This window comes from Oncorhynchus tshawytscha, unplaced genomic scaffold, assembly GCF_018296145.1.
Source record: "Oncorhynchus tshawytscha isolate Ot180627B unplaced genomic scaffold, Otsh_v2.0 Un_scaffold_2906_pilon_pilon, whole genome shotgun sequence".
NCBI classification, from domain to species: domain Eukaryota; kingdom Metazoa; phylum Chordata; class Actinopteri; order Salmoniformes; family Salmonidae; genus Oncorhynchus; species Oncorhynchus tshawytscha.
In genome coordinates this window covers 2,544-24,589 of record NW_024609776.1, presented here as the reverse complement: position 1 = coordinate 24,589, position 22,046 = coordinate 2,544, and the positions used below count along the sequence as shown (strand labels likewise).

Below are 22,046 nucleotides of genomic sequence, written 5' to 3'. Positions count from 1 at the left end.
GACTGAACCCAAACCCTGCCCTGGAGCCTATATAATCACAGAATGGTCCTCTGTCCTTTGGGGGCGCCACCTGGTCGTGGCAGGCATACGGTAACGCAGCTCCTTCCAGAAGGCTGAGGACAGGGGTTTGGAGTGGGAGCGCCTCCAGGTGACGGTGTGTCCTGACTGGGCCAGCAGCCGCAGGGCCTCAGGGAGGGAGTCCAGCTTCAGATCCACCTAAAACGTTTACAGAATAATGTAGTGAATTTTTTTTTGGGGGGGGGTAACCCCGACCGGGACTTGAACGGAGGTCCACCGACTACCAACCCAACACCTTAGTTGTTACACCAAGAGATCCGAACCCCTTGAACAAGATCACTAGGTGTTGTGTTAAGGTTACAATTACTAATTGAGCTTATGTAGCACTTTTCATTACAAAATAGAATTTCGAAAAAGCACTGAAGACAAATATGCACAACCAATTGCACAAGTGGAAAAATACAAAGTGTTTCTAGTCAGCTTCGGAAAGGAAAAGTAGTTGAAGCCGTTTCAAAGGAAATGGAATTGAGGCGTTTGAAAAGTAGAAGCATTCATTTGGAAATGAAATTGAAGAAACCCTGACAGCAAGGCATCAGCTCCAGGTCTACCTGTTTTATTTAGTTAGTAGATAGACAGCAAGGCATCAGCTCCAGGTCTACCTGTTTATTTAGTTAGATAGACAGCAAGGCATCAGCTCCAGGTCTACCTGTTTATTTAGTTAGATAGACAGCAGCTTCAGGCATCAGCTCCAGGTCTACCTGTTTATTTAGTTAGATAGACAGCAAGGCATCAGCTCCAGGTCTACCTGTTTATTTAGTTAGATAGACAGCAAGGCATCAGCTCCAGGTCTACCTGTTTATTTAGTTAGATAGACAGCAAGGCATCAGCTCCAGGTCTACCTGTTTATTTAGTTAGATAGACAGCAAGGCATCAGCTCCAGGTCTACCTGTTTATTTAGTTAGATAGACAGCAAGGCATCAGCTCCAGGTCTACCTGTTTAACAAGATCACTAGGTCTTGTTTATTTAGAGATAGACAGCATGGCATCAGCTCCAGGTCTACCTGTTTATTTAGTTAGATAGACAGCATGGCATCAGCTCCAGGTCTACCTGTTTATTTAGTTAGATAGACAGCAATTGCATCAGCTCCAGGTCTACCTGTTTATTTAGTTAGATAGACAGCATGGCATCAGCTCCAGGTCTACCTGTTTATTTAGTTAGATAGACAGCAAGGCATCAGCTCCAGGTCTACCTGTTTATTTAGTTAGATAGACAGCATGGCATCAGCTCCAGGTCTACCTGTTTATTTAGTTAGATAGACAGCATGGCATCAGCTCCAGGTCTACCTGTTTATTTAGGGAAATAGATAGACAGCAAGGCATCAGCTCCAGGTCTACCTGTTTATTTAGTTAGATAGACAGCAAGGCATCAGCTCCAGGTCTACCTGGTTAGATAGACAGCAAGGCATCAGCTCCAGGTCTACCTGTTTATTTAGTTAGATAGACAGCATGGCATCAGCTCCAGGTCTACCTGTTTATTTAGTTAGATAGACAGCATGGCATCAGCTCCAGGTCTACCTGTTTATTTAGTTAGATAGACAGCAAGGCATCAGCTCCAGGTCTACCTGTTTATTTAGTTAGATAGACAGCATGGCATCAGCTCCAGGTCTACCTGTTTATTTAGTTAGATAGACAGCATGGCATCAGCTCCAGGTCTACCTGTTTATTTAGTTAGATAGACAGCATGGCATCAGCTCCAGGTCTACCTGTTTATTTAGTTAGATAGACAGGAATGGCATCAGCTCCAGGTCTAGGAACCTGTTTATTTAGTTAGATAGGACAGCATGGCATCAGCTCCAGGTCTACCTGTTTATTTGGGAAATTGATTTGACAGGGACAGCGCACATTCACCAACGAATCATCCCAAATGGCACCCTATTCCCGTTATAGTGCACTACTTTAGACCAGGGCCCATAACATTGGGTGCCATTTGGGACACACCCAGGAAAGCTAACTGTCGTCCATAGGCAGAACTCGTCCTTAGGCATAACTACCTGGCTGTCTGGGGCTGACTCTGTCTGGATGAGGATTAGCCAGGTCTGCCGTTCCACCAGTGCAGCATGGAGCCCAGTGAGCAGACTATACTGGCTGTCCTGTCCTGGGTTCAGCCCCAGACTGCTGGGCACCAGGATCAGTCTCCGGCTCTGCTCTATACACCCCAGCACCGCCTCAGCCACCGCTGGAAACACAGAGCACATACTTTACTGATACAGATACAGGAACAGATACAGGAACAGGTACAGGTACAGGAACAGGAACAGGTACAGGAACAGGAACAGGAACAGATACAGGTACAGGTACAGGAACAGATACAGGAACAGGAACAGGAACAGGAACAGATACAGGAACAGGAACAGGGAACAGGAACAGGTACAGGAACAGATACAGAAACAGGAACAGGAACAGATACAGGTACAGGAACAGATACAGATACAGGAACAGATACAGATACAGGAACAGATAGATACAGGAACAGGAACAGGAACAGGAACAGGAACAGATACAGAAACAGGAACAGGAACAGGAACAGGAACAGATACAGGATACAGGAACAGGATACAGGAACAGATACAGAACAGAACAGGAACAGAACAGGAACAGGAACAGATACAGAACAGATACAGGAACAGATACAGGGAACAGATACAGGAACAGGTACAGGAACAGGAACAGATACAGGAACAGGAACAGGTACAGGAACAGGTACAGGAACAGATACAGGTACAGGAACAGATACAGATACAGGAACAGATACAGGAACAGATACAGGAATGGGAACAGGAACAGAACAGAACAGGAACAGGAACAGGAACAGGAACAGGAATGGAACAGGAACAGGGACACAGGAACAGGAACAGATACAGGAACAGAACAGATACAGGAACAGGTACAGGAACAGGAAAAGGAACAGATACAAGAACAGGAACAGATACAGAACAGGTACAGGAATGGATACAGGAACAGGGACGGGTACAGGAACAGATACAGATACAGAACAGGAACAGGTACAGGAACAGGAACAGGAACAGGACAGGAACAGATACAGGTACAGGATACAGGAATAGGAAGAAAAACGGGAACGGTTACACGTACAGGAACTGGAATGGGAACAGGTATGGGAATGGATATGGGAACGGGTACAGGAACAGGAACAGATACAGGAACAGGAACCTGTACAGGAACAGTAACCTGAACAGGAATAAGAACCTGTACAGGAACAGGTACGGATACAGGAATAGGAAGAAAACGGGTACGAACAAGAACACGGAACAAATACAGGAACTGGAATGGGAACAGGTACGGGAATGGATATGGGAACTGGTACAGGTAGAGGCACAGGTACAGGAACAAGAAGAGATACAGGAACAGGAACAAGAACAAGAACAGTAGTGCATACAGGAAAATGTACAAGAACAAGAACAGGAACAGGAACGAGAACGGATACAGGAACAAGAACAGGTACAGGAACAGGTACAAATACAGGAACAGGAACGAGAATGGATACAGGAACAGGTACAAGAACAGGAACAGGTATAGGAAGAAGAACAGGTACAGGAACAAGAACAGGTACAGGTAGAGGAACAGGTAGAGGTACAGGTCGAGGAACAGGTTCAGGAACAGGAAAGGAACAGATAGAGGTACAGGTAGAGGTAGATGAACAGGTAGAGGAACAGGTAGAGGTAGATGTAGAGGAACAGATACAGGTAGAAGAACAGATACAGGTAGAGGAACAGGTAGAGTAACAGGTACAGGTAGATGAACAGGTAGAGGTAGATGAACAGGTAGAGGAACAGGTAGAGGAACAGGTAGAGGTAGAGGAACATGTACAGGAAGATGAACAGGTAGAGGAACAGGTAGAGGAACAGGTAGAGGTAGATGAACAGGTAGAGGAACAGGTAGAGGTAGAGGAACAGGTAGAGGAACAGGTAGAGGAACAGGTACAGGTAGATGAACAGGTAGAGGAACAGGTAGATGAACAGGTAGAGGTACAGGTAGAGGGACAGGTAGAGGTAGAGGTAGATGAACAGGTAGAGGTAGAGGACCAGGTAGAAGTAGAGGAACAGGTAGAGAAACAGGTAGAGGTAGATGAACAGGTAGAGGTAGAGGAACAGGTAGAGGAACAGGTAGAGGAACAGGTAGGGAACAGGTAGTGGAACAGGTAGAGGTAGAAGAACAGGTAGAGGTAGAGGAACAGGTAGAGGTACAGGTAGAGGAACAGGTAGAGGTAGAGGAACAGGTAGAGGAACAGGTACAGGTAGATGAACAGGTAGAGGTCCAGGTAAAGGTAGATGAACAGGTAGAGGAACAGGTAGAGGTAGAGGACCAGGTAGAGGAACAGGTAGAGGTAGAGGAACAGGTAGAGGCAGAGGAACAGGTAGAGGTAGATGAACAGGTAGAGGTAGAAGAACAGGTAGAGGTAGAGGCACAGGTAGAGGCAGAGGAACAGGTAGAGGTAGATGAACAGGTAGAGGAACAGGTAGAGGAACAGGTAGAGGTAGAGGAACAGGTAGAAGTAGAAGAACAGGTAGAGGTAGAGGGGCAGGTAGAGGTAGAGAAACAGGTACAGGTAGTGGAACAGGTACAGGTAGAGAAACAGGTTGAAGAGGGACAGGTAGAGGTAGAGGGACAGGTAGAGGTAGAGGAACAGGTAGAGGTAGAGGAACAGGTAGAGGTAGAGGAACAGGTAGAGGTAGAGGAACAGGTAGAGGTAGAGGGACAGGTAGAGGTAGAGGAACAGGTACAGGTAGATGAACAGGTAGAGGTAGGTAAAGGTAGATGAACAGGTAGAGGTAGAGGAACCAGGTAGAGGAACAGGTAGAGGTAGAGGAACAGGTAGAGGTAGAGGAACAGGTAGAGGTAGAGGGACAGGTAGAGGTAGAGGAACAGGTACAGGTAGATGAACAGGTAGATGTAGAGGAACAGGTAGAGGTAGAGGAACAGGTAGAGGTAGAGGAACAGGTAGAGGTAGAGGAACAGGTAGAGGTAAAAGAACAGGTAGAGGAACAGGTAGAGGAACAGGTAGAGGTAGAGGAACAGGTAGAGGTAGAGGAACAGGTAGAGGTAAAAGAACAGGTAGAGGAACAGGTAGAGGTAGAGGAACAGGTCGAGGTAAAAGAACAGGTAGAGGAACAGGTAGAGAAACAGGTAGAGGTAGAAGAACAGTGCATACACACAAACACGCACACACACACACACACCACACACACACCAGTATGAGGAGAAATGTGAGGACAGTGGACTGACTCACCCTCCCCAGGGAGCACGTCACGGTCGTAGAGACACAGCCTGTAACCATACTCCTCCTCCAGCACCTCCTCCACCTGACGCCTGTCCTCCTCACTGACACCTGACTCTGTGTCACTCTTATAACACAACACATATGCATCGTAACGCTTCCCATCTGAAACACACCATTCAGGCAAGTTATAACACAGTACATACATAGACAATGTAACACAGCACATAGGCATTATAACACAGTACATAGGCATTATAACACAGTACATAGGCGTTGTTACACATCCCATTTGAAACTAACACAATTCATCCAAATCATGTGGTGAAACACGATCTACAACGATCGTTTGCATGAGACATTGGCATGTTTGGAGTTAGGTGTTATTCTCACCAGAGACATTGTGATGATGCCAACCCAGATCATCTCTGAGAAATAGAATGATGTCCACCTTCAGCTTGACATAGACAACAGTCACCACCACCACCATTACGACAAAGACCCCCACTATACCCAGCACCAGGAAGTGGAACTGGGGTGGACCTAAAGGGTGACATGAAATACACACACACACACACGCACACGCACACACACATAAACCTGGTTATATCAAACCGCTGTTACTGTACAGCAGAAAGAGAAACTGGAGAGAAAAAAAATCACAGAAAATCATCATCATTTCACACAGAAGTGATCATAATATATTATTGATTAAATGTCATGGTAACCTAAGAGCAAAATAGATCATATATTCTTGATTAAATGTCATGGTAACCTAAGAGCAGAATAGATAATATCTTCTTGATTAAATGTCATGGTAACCTAAGAGCAGAAGCGATAATATCTTCTTGATTAAATGTCATGGTAACCTAAGAGCAGAAGAGATAATATCTTCTTGATTAAATGTCATGGTAACCTAAGAGCAGAAGAGATAATATCTTCTTGATTAAATGTCATGGTAACCTAAGAGCAGAAGAGATAATATCTTCTTGATTAAATGTCATGGTAACCTAAGAGCAGAAGAGATAATATCTTCTTGATTAAATGTCATGGTAACCTAAGAGCAGAAGAGATAATATCTTCTTGATTAAATGTCATGGTAACCTAAGAGCAGAAGAGATAATATCTTCTTGATTAAATGTCATGGTAACCTAAGAGCAGAAGAGAGGGTTCTGTGAAATGACCAGTAGAGTTTGATAAAGGCAGACTCTGTAATATTTTAGATGATTGGAAAGCTAAGATGTCCCTTTAAGAGGCTGCTTGACTTACTCTTCTGTTGGAAGGTGATGGAGACCTTGTCGTTCCCAGATGAAGAATCCAGTTGACAGGTGTATGTGTTCCTCAGCTGCTCCTCTGACATCTGACTGATCACCAGCGATGCCTGGTGATGGTCATTCTCTCTGGAGAAACAGTCAAGTGTGTTATGTTAAGTGATTTTAAATAGTATTTGAACCCAGGTATGTTCTGTAGTGAGTGTACTCACTGTGAAACGTTATAAAACACTGGTAGGGTCGTCTGGTTCCTCTCCACAAAAGATCTGTTTTCCATCCAGTATAATTGGTCAAATTCAAAGGACGGGACAGCCCTGCAGACCACCACCACAGTAGATCCTGGAGAAAACACATAACATTCACTAACACTTTGCTAGCTACCTCTCATAGAGTGCCGTGTATAAAGTCAGACAGCCTCAGCCACTCCCTGTCACCAAAGGAGTACCCCAAGGCTCAATCCTAGGCCCCACGCTCTTTACATCAACAAATATATGATAGCTGGCAACAAATATGATAGCTGGCCACTACTGTCCTATTTCACTGTAGAGCCTCTAGCCCTGCTCAATATCCCTTAACCAACCATGTTGTTCCACCTCCTACATATGCGATGACATCACCTGGTTTAAACGTCTCTAGAGACTATATCTCTCTCATCATTACTCAATGCCTAGGTTTACCTCCAATGTACTCACATCCTACCTTACCTTTGTCTGTACACTATGCCTTGAATCTATGTTATCGTGCCCAGAAACCTGCTCCTTTTCCTCTCTGTTCCGAACGTGCTAGACGGCCAGTTCATATAGCATTTAGCCGTACCCTTATCCTACATTTCCTCTGTTTCTCTGGTGATGTAGATTCCAAGAACACAGGATGAGATGTTACTATCCTTTGTGCAAGCACTTCCAAGAGTTAATGAACAGTGAGCATGGTGAAATTTGGGGAGCGCATCGTCAGTAGTGTACCTTTGGTTCCTAGGGTGTTTCGGCCTTTCACACTATACACCCTCCCCAAAGGCGGCCAGCGACAGGGTGATCAATCCTACGCTTGCGTCCCATTCCCAATTAGTCATAGGACTTGCCTTGTTGTTGATAGCCAACATCCCATGGGACTATGCATGGCAGGGGCGTCCTCCTCCCTGAGTCAAGCATTGTTGACCGCATACCTCCTGGCCCTCTCACTTCGGGGCCCAGCTGGGGTCTTTCCTCTTCATCCAGAGCCACTGACTGCTGCCTTCTGCCGCCTCCGATACAGCTTTGATTGCAGAACGCTGGCTCTGGCCCTTAATTCCCAGGTCTCTAAGCAGTCTGGTTGTAGATGTTGCCACAAAACCTCTGCAGCCCACCTCCACTGGTCGGACTTCTGTGTTCCAGCCATGATGCCGTGCTTCCCAGCTAGATCAGCATAGCGCAGATGTTTTCAGCTCATAAGCCTCATCTACTGAGTCCTCCCAGGGTACTGTGAGCTCAATGATGAAGACCTTATTGAGCGAACGGGACCAGAGCATCATGTCAGGTCTTAGGGTGGTGGTTGCGATCTCCGGAGGAAACACAAGTTGCCGGCCAATGTCAGCTAGCATTTTCCAGTCGCGGGCCAAGCACAGCTGGTCTCGCTCTAATGGTGTAGAGCCGCTCTTGCAGGTGGTTTAGCACCCAGTCGCGGACAAAGTTTGTCCGTAACAGTGTGATGCCACTGTGGGTAGTAGGGAGTTGGTGGCAGCTCGCTTGTCCTCAGGGCGGACGCAAGGTTTTTAAGGACTTGGTTGTGACGCCAAGTGTAGCGTCCTTTTCATGAGGCTTGTTTTACACCCTGTGAGAATGTGCCTGAGGTTGGCTGGCATGGAACAGAGGGCACAGTCCGGATCTTCACCATACCATTGGTGAAGATTAACTGGTGTTGGAAGGACGTCATATGTTGCTCTGATGGAAAAGCTCAACCGCCTCGCTTCCATGGCCCACAGATCCTTCCAGCTGGTCTTCCTCTTCTCCACACTGTCCCATCGAGTCCACTGGTGATGTAGAGGTTAATCCAGGACCTGCAGTGCCTAGCTCCGCTCCCATTCCCCAGGCGCTCTCATTTGTTGACTTCTGTAACCGTAATAACCTTGGTTGCATGCATGTTAACATTAGAAGCCTACTCCCTAAATTTGATTACTCACTGCTTTAGCACACTCTGCCAACCCGGATGTCTTAGTCGTGTCTGAATCCTGGTTTAGGAAAACCATCAAAAACCCTGAAATCTCCATGGCTAACTATAACATTTTCCACCAAGATAGAACTGCCAAAGGGGGCGGTGTTGCAATCTACTGCAAAGATAGCCTGCAGAGTTCTGTATTACTATCCAAGTCTGTACCCAAACAATTCGAGCTTTAACTAAAAATTCACCTTTCCAGAAACAAGTCTCTCACTGTTGCCACTTTCTATAGACCTTCCTCTGCCCCCAGCTGTGCCCTCTATACCATATGTGAATTGATTGCCCCCATCTATCTTCTGAGCTCGTGCTACTAGGTGACCTAAACTGGGACATGCTTAACACCCCGGCCATCCTACAATCCAAGCCTGATGCCCTCTCACACAAATTATCAATGAACCTACCAGGTACAACTCCAAACCTGTAAACACGGGCACCCTCATAGATGTCATCCTAACTAACTCACCCTCTAAATACACCTCTGCTGTTTTCGATCAAGATCTCAGCGATCACTGCCTCATTGCCTGCATCCGTAATGGGTCTGCGACCAAACGACCACCCCTCATCACTGTCAAACGCTCCCTAAAACAGTTCTGTGAGCAGGCCTTTCTAATCGACCTGGCCAGGATATCCTGGAATGACATTGACCTCATCCCGTCAGTAGATGATGCCTGGCTATTATTTAAATGTGCCTTCCTCACCATCTTAAATAAGCATGCCCCATTCAAAAAATGTAGAACTAGGAATAGATATAGTCCTTGGTTCACTCCAGACCTGTCTGCCCTTGACCAGCACAAAAACATCCTATGGCGTTCTGCATTAGCATCGAATAGTCCCTGTGATATGCAACTTTTCAGTGAAGTTAGGAACAAATATACACAGGCAGTTAGAAAAGCTAAGGCAAGCTTTTTCAGACAGAAATTTGCATCCTGTAGTACTAACTCAAAAAATTCTGGGACACTGTAAGGTCCATGGAGAATAAGAGCAACTCCTCCCAGCTTCCCACTGCTCTGAGGCTAGGACACACTGTCACCACCGATATTTCCACTATAATTGAGAATTTCAATAAGCATTTCTCTATGGCTGGCCATGCTTTCCACCTGGCTACCACTACCCCGGTCAACTACCCGGCACCCTCCACAGCAACCCGCCAAAGCCCCCACCATTTCTTCTTCACCCAAATCCAGATAGCTGATGTTCTGAAAGAGCTGCAAAATCTGGACCCCTACAAATCAGCCGGGCTAGACAATCTGGACCCTCTCTTTCTAAAATGATCTGCCGAAATTGTTGCAACCCCTATTACTAGCCTGTTCAACCTCTCTTTTGTATCGTCTGAGATCCCCAAAGATTGGAAAGATGCCACGGTCATCCCCCTCTTCAAAGGGGGTGACACTGTAGACCCAAACTGCTACAGACTATCTATCCTATCCTGTCTTTCTAAGGTCTTCGAAAGCCAAGTCAACAAACAGATTACTGACCATTTCGAATCCCACCGTACCTTCTCCGCTATGCAATCTGGTTTCAGAGCTGGTCATGGGGGCACCTCAGCCATGCTCAAGGTCCTAAACGACATCATAACCGCCATCGATAAGAGACATTACTGTGCAGCCGTATTCATCGACCTGGCCAAGGCTTTCGACTCTGTCAATCACCACATTCTTATTGGCAGACTCGATAGCCTTGGTTTCTCAAATGATTGCCTCGCCTGGTTTACCAACTACTTCTCAGACAGAGTTCAGTGTGTCACCCTTATTGGAATGTGTAGGCCACCTTCCACCAAAAGTGTATTTTTTGATCAGTTTAATAACATGCTTAGGGAATGTGATTTTGGGAAAGAGGTCATCTTAATGGGAGATTTTAACATTATTTATGAAGACAAGTCTTGTAGGAAAACCCTCAAACAGGTCACTAATACCTTTGACCTTACACAGCTAGTTAAAGGGCCAACCAGGGTGACTTGTTGCTCTAAAACACAGATTGATTTGGTGCTCAGTAATAAACCAGAGAGAGTGACTAAATACTGGGCTATCTGATCATAATCTGACACTTATAGCCAGAAAGCTGTCTAAAGAGCAGGTTTAACCTCTCTACTGTTAATAAGCCGGATCAACTAAGAATACCTAAGAGTGAATTAAACTATTTTGAAAACGCAATTAAGGGAATTAACTGGAATGATCTCTTGTCCTATACAGACATGGAAGCTGATAGTCAGGTTTTTATATCCACAATCCAGACTACAATAAATGGTTTCCTAAAGAAAATCAAATCCAAACTTGGCCAAAAGAGCACTCTTCCTTGGCTAAATGGAAAAATCTGGAAATGGATGAAAGAATGAGATTATGCTCTAAAAATAGCCCTAAGATCCAAATCAGAGCATGACAGACATAGGTTTACCATGTTGAGAAATAAGGTGTTGAAAGAAATCAGACAGGCCAAGGCAAACGTTTTTATTAACATAATTGGTGAAGCAAAGGGAAATTCTAAATTGATTTGGGAGAATCTAAAAAAGTTAACAGGGAAAGACCATAGTAACACTGCAAAAATACTAGAACTCATGGTGAATAACAATCTAACACAGGATGCAGTCAAAATAGCAATAGCCTTCAATTCCTACTTTACTGACACAGAACCCCTCCACTGGTTTCTTGGGCTCAGTGCTAGTGAATGACGCTTAACCTGTCTTCATCATAAGGGAGGTTTCTGAATCAAAGGTGAACAAGGTGATTAGCTCACTAAAGAACTCTAAAGTCAAAGATGTGTTTGGGCTGGACTCTACCTTTCTTAAAAACTACAAAGAGTCACTAATTGGCCCCATTACTAAGGTCACCAACACATCTATTGGTCTCGGGGTGTTTCCAAGGGTATGGAAGTCGGCCATAATAACGGCCATCTTTAAATCGGGCGACCCTGCTGACATGCGTAACTACAGGCCCATTAGTATACTACCTGTGGTGTCAAAGGTTGTTGAAAAGTGTGTAGCTGAACAACTGATTGCCCACCTCAAAAACAGCCACATTACACTCCATGCAGTTTGGCTTCAGAGCGAAACACTCCACAGAAACGGCCAACTGCTTTCTTCTGGAAAATGTGAAGTCAAAGATAGAAAAAGGGGGCTGTGTTTCTGGACCTAAGGAAGGCTTTTGATACTGTTAACCATGAGATTCTCATCACAAAATTGTCCAAGTTCAACTTTTCCCCGATGCCTTGAGATGGATGAAATCATACCTTGAAGGCAGAACTCAGTGTGTCAGAGTGAGCAATGAGCTGTCGCCCACTCTTAGCTATGATGTGGGCGTGCCCCAAGGGTCAATACTGGGGCCCCTCCTGTTCAGCCTGTACATTAATGATCTGCCTTCTGTCTAGACTGGGTCTGAATTTCAAATGTATGCAGATGATACAGTGATATATGTGCATGCAAAGAGCAAACAACAAGCTGCACAAGAACTCACTACTGTAATGGTCCAGACAACGAACAATAACTCACTACTGTAATGGTCCAGACAACGAGCACAATAACTCACTACTGTAATGGTCCAGACAACAAGCACAATAACTCACTACTGTAATGGTCCAGACAACGAGCACAATAACTCACTACTGTAATGGTCCAGTTGTCACGCCCTGGCCTTAGTATTCTGTGTTTTTCTTTATTATTTTGGTCAGGCCAGGGTGTGACATGGGTTATTTATGTGGTGTGTTTTGTCTTGGGGTTTTTATAGGTATGGGATTGTGGTATAGTAGAGTTGTCTAGTTAAGTCTATGGTTGCCTAGAGTGGTTCTCAATCAGAGGCAGGTGTTTATTCGTTGTCTCTGATTGGGAACCATATTTAGGCAGCCATATTCTTTGAGTGTTTCGTGGGTGATTGCTCCTGTCTCTGTTTGCACCAGATAAGGCTGTTTAGGTTTTTCACGTTACGTTTATTGTTCGTTTTTCATCTTTATTAAAAGATGTTTACAAATAACAACGCTGCATTTTGGTCCTCCTCTCCTTCACCGGAAGAAAACCTTAACACCAGGTTACAAAGTGGCTCAGTGACTCGTGTTTGCATCTCAATGTGAAAAAAACTGTTTGCATGATAACCAAATTCAACCTAGCTAATATCCGATTTATACTAAATTGTTTGACTACAGAGGTAGCAAAACTGTACTTCAAATCTATAATACTCCCCCACTTAACATACTGCTTGACTAGTTGGGCCCAAGCTTGCTGTACAACATTAAAACCTATTCAGTCTGTCTACAAACAGGCTCTCAAAGTGCTTGTCTTTCCTTCCAGTTCTCTGCTGCCCATGACTGGAATGAATTGCAAAAGTCCCTGAAGCTAGAGACTCACATCTCCTTCACTAGCTTTAAGCACCAGCTGTCAGAGCAGCTCACAGATCACTGCACCTGTACATAGCCCATCTGTAAACAGTCCATCTATCTACCTACCTCATCCCCATACTGGTATTTATTTATTTGGCTCCTTTGCATCCCAGTATCTCTACTTGCACATTCATCTTCTGCACATCTACCATTCCAGTGTTTAATAGCTATATTGTAATTACTTCGCCACCATGGCCTATTTATTGTCTTAACTCTCTTATCTTACCTCATTTGCACTCACTGTATATAGACTTTTTGTTTTCTTTTGTTCTACTGTATTATTGACTGTTTTGTTTATTCCATGTGTAACTCTGTGTTGTTGTATGTGTCAAATTGCTAAGCTTTATCTTGGCCAGAATCACAGTTGCAAATGAGAACTTGTTCTCAACTAGCCTACCTGGTTAAATAAAGGTGAAATAAAATAAATAAATAAATATAATATTTGTTTTCGCAAACATCCTTTCTGAATTTAAAAGTAATCCTCGAAGTAATCATCTAGTTTTTCAAAAGTATCTGTAATCTGATTACAAAAATTTTTGCTGGTAGAGTAATAGATTACAGTTACACTTTTTTGTAATCTCTTCCATGTAATCTGTTACTCCCCAACCCTGCACACACATTCACACACACGTGACAGTAAAGACATTAATTGACACCCATACAGATAGGTAGAGAGGAACTCACCCATATCTACTTCAATAACCTCCCCATCCCGAGGTTCGATGATCTTTGGCATAACCGGGGAACTTCCTGTACAATACAATAATATCACTGTATTCAAAACTCGAATATCACTGTATTCAAAACTCAAATATCACTGTATTCAAAACTCAAATATCACTGTAGTCAAAACTCAAATATCACTGTATTCAAAACTTAAATATCACTGTAGTCAAAACTCAAATATCACTGTAGCTGAAACTTAAATATCACTGTAGTCAAAACTCAAATATCACTGTAGCTGAAACAGAAATATCACTGTAGCTGAAACAGAAATATCACTGTAGCTGAAACAGAAATATCACTGTATCTAATACCAAATATCACTGTAACTGAAACAGAAATATCACTGTACCAAAACTCAAATATCACTGTAGCTGAAACTTAAATATCACTGTAGTCAAAACTCAAATATCACTGTAGCTGAAACAGAAATATCACTGTAGCTGAAACAAATATCACTGTAGTCTGAAACAGAAATATCACTGTACCTAATACCAAATATCACTGTAACTGAAACAGAAATATCACTGTACCAAAACTCAAATATCACTGTAACTGAAACAGAAATATCACTGTACCTAATACCAAATATCACTGTAACTGAAACAGAAATATCACTGTACCTAATACCAAATATCACTGTAACTGAAACAGAAATATCACTGTACCTAATACCAAATATCACTGTAACTGAAACAGAAATATCACTGTACCTAATACCAAATATCACTGTACCAGAAATATCACTGTACCAAATATCACTGTAGCTGAAACAGAAATATCACTGTAAATACCAAATCACTGTAACTGAAACAGAAATATCACTGTAACTGAAACAGAAATATCACTGTACCTAATACCAAATATCACTGTAACTGAAACAGAAATATCACTGTACCTAATACCAAATATCACTGTAACTGAAACAGAAATATCACTGTACCTAATACCAAATATCACTGTAGCTGAAACAGAAATATCACTGTAACTAATACCAAATATCACTGTAGTTAAAACAGAAATATCACTGTAACTGAAACAGAAATTTCACTGTACCTAATACCACATATCACTGTAACTGAAACAGAAATATCACTGTACCTAATATCACATATCACTGTAACTGAAACAGAAATATCACTGTACCTAATACCAAATATCACTGTAGCTGAAACAGAAATATCACTGTAACTGAAACAGAAATATCACTGTAGCTGAAACAGAAATATCACTGTACCTAATACCAAATATCACTGTAACTGAAACAGAAATATCACTGTACCTAATACCAAATATCACTGTAGCTGAAACAGAAATATCACTGTACCTAATACCAAATATCACTGTAACTGAAACAGAAATATCACTGTACCTAATACCAAATATCACTGTAACTGAAACAGAAATATCACTGTACCTAATACCAAATATCACTGTAACTGAAACAGAAATATCACTGTACCTAATACCAAATATCACTGTAGCTGAAACAGAAATATGAATGTAGTTAAAAGGAAACTCTTTCTATAAATGGTTTTGAACAGAATAAAGCATCAATATGGACATAAGTTACAGATCCTTGTTCTTGTATTGACTTTAGCCTTCCCCTATAACCCAGGTTCAGATCCACCAAACATGAAATACATCTTAATTGACAAATACATGGATAAATTCAAGGTATCTTTGCAAAAGGTCAGAAGCTCCAAAACCATACAGCAGGATTGGGGTCAATTCCATTTCAATTCAGGAAGTACACTGAAATTCTAATTCTCTTCAATTCTTTTCAATTAATAAACATTTCAAAATTGGAATTGGATTTACTTTCTGAATTTGACTGAAATGTAAAAATGTATCCCAACCCTGATATCCAGTAATGTCCAGTAACTTCTTACCTTCTTCAACTGTCCGCTCCATCGTTCTGGACAAGGTAAACACCTGTCCATCATGGAGCTTTGAGTTGTATGTGTAGTATGAAGTGCAGGTATAGTAACCATTGTCACTTTCAGAAGCACTCGTCAGGTATCCATCGCCAAAGTCAGAGCGTAACTCTGTGTCACAGTTCTACAATGCATTAATCAAGACACAGATAATACACAGGTAATACACAGGTAATACACAGACAACAACAGGTAATAACAAGTAATAACAGGTAATAACAGGTAATAACAGGCAATAACAGGCAATAACAGGTAATATCAGGTAAGACACATATAATACACCGGTAATAAACAGGCAATATCAGGTAAGACACATAATACACAGGCAATAACAGGTAATAACAGGTAATAACGGGCAATAACAGGTAATAACAGGTCATAAACAGACAATAACAGGCAATAACAGGCAATACCAGGTAAGACACAGATAATACACAGGTAATAACAGGTAAGACACATAATACACAGGCAATAACAGGCAATAAACAGACAATATCAGTTAAGACACATATAATATACAGGTACTAACCAGGCAATAAACATACAATAACAGGTAAGACACAGATAATACACAGGCAATAACAGGTAATAACAGACAATAACAGGTCATAAACAGGCAATAACAGGTAAGACAGATAATACACAGGCAATAACAGGCAATAAACAGGTAATAACAGGCAATAACAGGTAAGACACAGATAATACACAGGCAATAACAGGTAATAACAGGTAATAACAAGCAATAACAGGTAATAACAGGTAATAAACAGGCAATAACAGGTAATAACAAGCAATACCAGGTAATAAACAGGTAATAAACAGGCAATAACAGGTAATAAACAGGCAATAACAGGCAATAACAGGTAATAAACAGGCAATAACAGGCAATAAACAGGCAATAACAGGCAATAAACAGGCTATAACAGGTAATAACAGGTAATAACAGGCAATACCAGGTAATAACAGGTAATAAACAGGTAATAAACAGGCAATAACAGGTAATAAACAGGCAATAACAGGCAATAACAGGTAATAACAAGCAATATCCGGTAATAACAGGTAATAAATAACAAGCAATAACTGGTAATAACAAGCAATAACAGGTAATAAACAGGCAATAACAGGCAATAAACAGGCAATAAACAGGCAATAACTGGTAATAAACAGGTAATAAACAGGCAATAACATGTAATAAACAGGCAATAACAGGCAATAACATGTAATAAACAGGCAATAACAGGCAATAACTGGCAATTACAGGTAATAACAAGCAATACCAGGTAATAACAGGTAATAAACAGGTAATAAACAGGCAATAACAGGTAATAAACAGGCAATAACTGGCAATAACAGGCAATAACAGGTAATAAACAGGCGATAACAGGCAATAAACAGGCAATAACAGGTAATAACAAGCAATAACTGGTAATAACAAGCAATAACTGGTAATAACAAGCAATAACAGGTAATAAACAGGCAATAAACAGGCAATAACAGTCAATAAACAGGCAATAACTGGCAATAACAGGTAATAACAAGCAATACCAGATAATAAGGTAAGACACATAATACACAGGCAATAACAGGCAATAACAGGCAATAACAGGCAATAAACAGGCTATAACTGGCAATACCAGGTAATAACAGGTAATAAACAGGTAATAACAGGTAATAAACAGGCAATAACAGGTAATAAACAGGCAATAACAGGTAATAAACAGGCAATAACATGTAATAACAGGTAATAAACAGGCGATAACAGGTAAGACACAGATAATACACAGGCAATACCAGGTAATAACAGGTAATAAACAGGCAATAACAGGTAATAAACAGGCAATAACAGGTAATAAACAGGCAAGACACATATTACACAGGGAGTTTTTCCTAGCCACCGTGCTTCTACATTTGCATTGCTTGCTGCTTAGGGTTTTAGACTCGGTTTCTGTATAAGCACTTTGTCACATCTGCTGATGTAAAAAGGACTTTATAAATAAATGTGATTAATAAACAGGTAATCAACTGGTAATCAACTGGTAATCACCTGGTAATCACCTGGTAATCACCTGGTAATCAACTGGTAATCACCCGGGAATCACCTGGTAATCAACTGGTAATCACCCGGTAATCACCTGGCAATCAACTGGTAATCACCTGGTAATCACTTCAAATCAAATCAAATTTATTTATATAGCCCTTCGTACATCAGCTGATATCTCAAAGTGCTGTACAGAAACCCAGCCTAAAACCCCAAACAGCAAGCAATGCAGGTGTAGAAGCACGGTGGCTAGGAAACACTCCCTAGAAAGGCCCGAACCTAGGAAGAAACCTAGAGAGGAACCAGGCTATGTGGGGTGGCCAGTCCTCTTCTGGCTGTGCCGGGTGGAGATTATAACAGAACATGGCCAAGATGTTCAAATGTTCATAAATGACCAGCATGGTCGAATAATAATAAGGCAGAACACCTGGTAATCAACTCGTAATCAACTGGTAATCACCTGGTAATCACCTGGTAATCACCTGGTAATCAACTGGTAATAAACAGGTAATACAAAGCCAGTGTCTATTGATGCTAATCACAAAACAGAGAGTTGTGAGAGTTTTGCTGCACCATCCATGACTGGTGAACTAAAACGTTGATGCTGGTCCCTGTGCTAGCTAGGACACCCACTCAGGCCAGGGGAAAAACATCATATAACAGGGAAATACCCTGTGGCTTTTGGTCTCGTGGAAAAAAACAACAACAGACTATTCAATAGCACCTTGCCAACGGCTAGAGGGAAAACGCACCTCTTCAAGCACATGTAATGACGCATGTTTTTAGTTTTAGCCAAAGGCAAGTAAGAAGAACTAGTGGAAACTCAACGTCAGTGGATATTTACTACTACTTTATCATTTACTGGGGGAGGGGGGGGGGGGGAGGGGAGGGGAGGGGGGGGGGGAGAGGGGGGGGTAAAGAAAAGAAGAGGTCATACCTTGTACCACGTATAATTATGTTTTGTGAAGTTTTGTGGGACGCTGTCTGACGAGCAGGTTAACTTTTCACAGGACTGTCTCAGATAGCACGCGGCTGAATGCACATTCATATCTATGTAACACTGGCCAGAGAACACTGTGATGTTAAACCACACTGTTCTCAGGGGCTGGCCACTGGCGTTGCTGAAACAGTCCAGAGAGAGAGATATGACCATTAATCAACCAATCAATCAATCAATCACATCATCAACCATTCAATCAGTCAATGAATCAACGCATCAACAGAATGACGCATAAAATACATCAGAGGGAAGGAGAAAACAATTAAAGAACAAAAGTATGATTGATAAAACGGACAATAAAAGGCCAACTAGATTTGTAAGAGACAGACACTTACAGTATTGAGCAGGAGTAGGACCCCTGTTGGTTGGGAGAGACCCTCAGGATGACGAGAGTGTCTTCAGACATCCACACCGCAGGCTCCTGAAGCTCCCCAGGCCCAGAGTGGTTGCGCCATGCCAGGGTCAGGTTCCCCTCCCTGTGCCCTGCCATGGTGGTCCACGGTGCGCACTTTAGCACTGCCATCTCTCCCTCCCGGACACCAACAGACTCATGTGAAGATGAAGGAGAGTCACATAACGCACAGCCTCCTCTGAACAGCTCTGTGGGAAGAACATCCAAGATAGACCGTCTCAGTGGAGGACGGAGGGCACCTTATTCCCTATATAGTGCACTACTTTAGACCAGGGTCCATGGCACCCTATTCCCTATATATAGTGCACTACTTTTGACCAGGGTCCATGGCACCCTATTCCCTATATATAGTGCACTACTTTTGACCAGGGTCCATGGCACCCTATTCCCTATATAGTGCACTACTTTAGATCAGGGCTCCCCGTTGGGCTATGGTCAAGAGTAGTGCACTATGTAGGGTAGCCTAAATGTACTGTACAAATATTTTATGTGGTACAAATAAACATTTTACACCAACATTAAAATTGCTATGGGGGTGCTCAATAGTACAACAATTAGTGATGAAAGGTTTGTTGTATGAATGGTCTTTTTGGTTGGTTATCAGCAGTTTCTAGAGCAGGATACTCATCATGTGTTACTTATAATACATGTTGTGACCTGCTCATTCTAACAGACCTTTGGTTGCAGAGAGTACGAGGAACATAAACAGTGGGGTCATCTTCATCATGTTCTTAATTCACACACAGACAAACACACAGACAAACACACAGAGAGAGAAAGTCAGTTGGTGAAAAGCCCCCAGATCCGCAAATCTTAAAAATATATTGAAAAAAATGACAGCAGAGAAACTTAAGCGAACATTTCATGAAAGTTAAATTATAAACAGGTACTACCAGATCAGCATTATTGTATTATGTTGTAGAAAGCTGCACGACTATAGATAGAATAAGAATAACCTACAATACAATAACATTCAGTAAAGGAATTAATAACTTACTCAGCTGTGAGTGTGGAGATAAATTCCAAGATTATATTGTGTATTTTCGCAGACCATTAACAGAAACTGAGGTAATGCTTTCTGTTCTAGGCTACTTCCCTTTAAACTTTAGAATAGCAGTTTCGTTCTCGGTATGAACTGGAATTTCGATTTTAATATATTATATTTCACATGACTCCTCCTATAATCTATAGTCAAATGGACCGAGTGAATAAAACTCGTGACTCCGTTTAGTGGCCTAGTTGCATGCTATCTATCCACTGATGAAGACAAAGTGAAACGTAGTGATTCTAGTGCCATTGCAGGTGCTAACATAAAGACTTGACAAGGCGTTGCGCAATACTTGTGGTTTCCCAGAAATCCTGTTGTATCTAGGATATTGGCGCCACCTTCTTTCTGTGTGTGAGGAGAGCAGATTGCGACACTAGCTAGGTGTTACGTCTAATTGGCGACAGATTTTCATGATAATATTGAACAAATCCGGAGAAAGAAAATATGCGCACTTCCCAATCAGTCGCGTTTCCACTAAACTGACTCGTTCAGGATAAACATCTGCATGTGATGACGTAGTGCACACAAAATGTTGTTTTTCCTTCAAATGTGCAAGTACCGAATAAAATCTAGAGTTCAATGTGTTTGCATCGCAACAGTTTCGCCAAAACTTGCATAAAATAGCAAATGTGCCTATTCCGTTCTTGGCACAAGCGCTCAAGTCAACAGTTTGCAGATAAAGTGCGGGTAGGCTGTGCAGGCAGGCTGGTGAGTCTATATGAGATAATTATGATTAAGACAAGAGTATTGTTATTTGTCAAACAGCAGTCAAGCATCGATCATCATGTTTTGTTAAGACTTCAGTGCAGTTCTGGACATTATCATCATAGTCTGCAGCTGAAAACGTGTATTTGTTATGGCATAACATCCTACCGTGGATCGAGTCACCTTTAATTAGCGTAATAAAGAAAATCCCCATAAAAATCCATACTTTTTAAACTAGAGATACTGAATGAAAATTACCCCACCAGTGGTGTTTCCTCCAACACGACTTGTGGATGAAAATCTGTGCGTTTTTATGAATCTAATTAAAATCTAAAGTTCAATGTGTTTCCATCCCATTTTCAACTCAACCTATAGTTCTGTCACAAACACTGGAGTTAAATAGCATTCAGTATGCGCATACTCTGGTCTTGGCCCGTGCGCTCTAGCCAACAGCTCGGGCTGGCTAGGCAGGTAGGCTACATGATGAGATTGTTGTGGATAAAAGCAAGAATATTTGTATTTGTCTAACGGAAACCAAACTGAATCAGACCCTGTGAAATGAATCGTAATTGATTTCATCTGTAGCCTAATAAACCGCGTGCTTTCTCTACTACGTCATAATGGGAGGACAACACAAGTCATAGTTGACACCATTTACTTTAATATGATGGTTATTAGATCAATATTGGCTCATAAAAGTGTTTCCATAACATTTCTCGCATAATTCATTTTACTGACAGGAAAAGATCCCACCTTGTCTAGCATTTTTTTTTTTTTTTTGTCTCGAAAAAAACATTTCTGTATGGACCTCGCTTTGTGCATGGGGGCATTGCCATGCTGAAACAGGAAAGGGCCTTCCCCAAACTGTTGCCACAAAGATGGAAGCACATCCATTATTCTTCTCCCACTAAACTTTACAGCCAAACCCAGATTTGTCCGTCGGACTGCCAGATTCATCAGTCCAGAGAACGTGTTTCCATTGCTCCAGTCCAATGGCGTGTTGTAACCGAGGACAGACGATCTTTACGTGCTTCAGCGGTTGGCGGTCC

At 42.2% G+C, this 22,046-nt stretch overlaps 1 protein-coding gene and 1 long non-coding RNA gene across 2 annotated transcripts; both read right to left on the bottom strand.

The window, feature by feature from the left end:
- Positions 1-27: 27 nt before the first annotated feature.
- On the bottom strand, positions 28-20,774 carry LOC112251340 (interleukin-18 receptor 1). The gene is made up of 12 exons (XM_042317920.1): positions 20,242-20,774; positions 19,920-19,974; positions 19,168-19,432; positions 18,770-18,953; positions 15,750-15,918; positions 13,819-13,884; positions 6,795-6,921; positions 6,581-6,711; positions 5,705-5,854; positions 5,324-5,476; positions 2,070-2,254; positions 28-216 (listed from the first exon to the last, which is right to left on the bottom strand). The coding sequence occupies exons 2-12, from the start codon at positions 19,969-19,971 to the stop codon at positions 28-30; spliced, it is 1,671 nt and encodes a 556-aa protein (XP_042173854.1). The 5' UTR covers positions 19,972-19,974; positions 20,242-20,774.
- Positions 1,162-2,010, bottom strand: LOC121845829. The gene is made up of 3 exons (XR_006082799.1): positions 1,882-2,010; positions 1,500-1,781; positions 1,162-1,362 (listed from the first exon to the last, which is right to left on the bottom strand). It is a non-coding gene; the product is annotated as an uncharacterized LOC121845829 (long non-coding RNA).
- Positions 20,775-22,046: the final 1,272 nt, after the last annotated feature.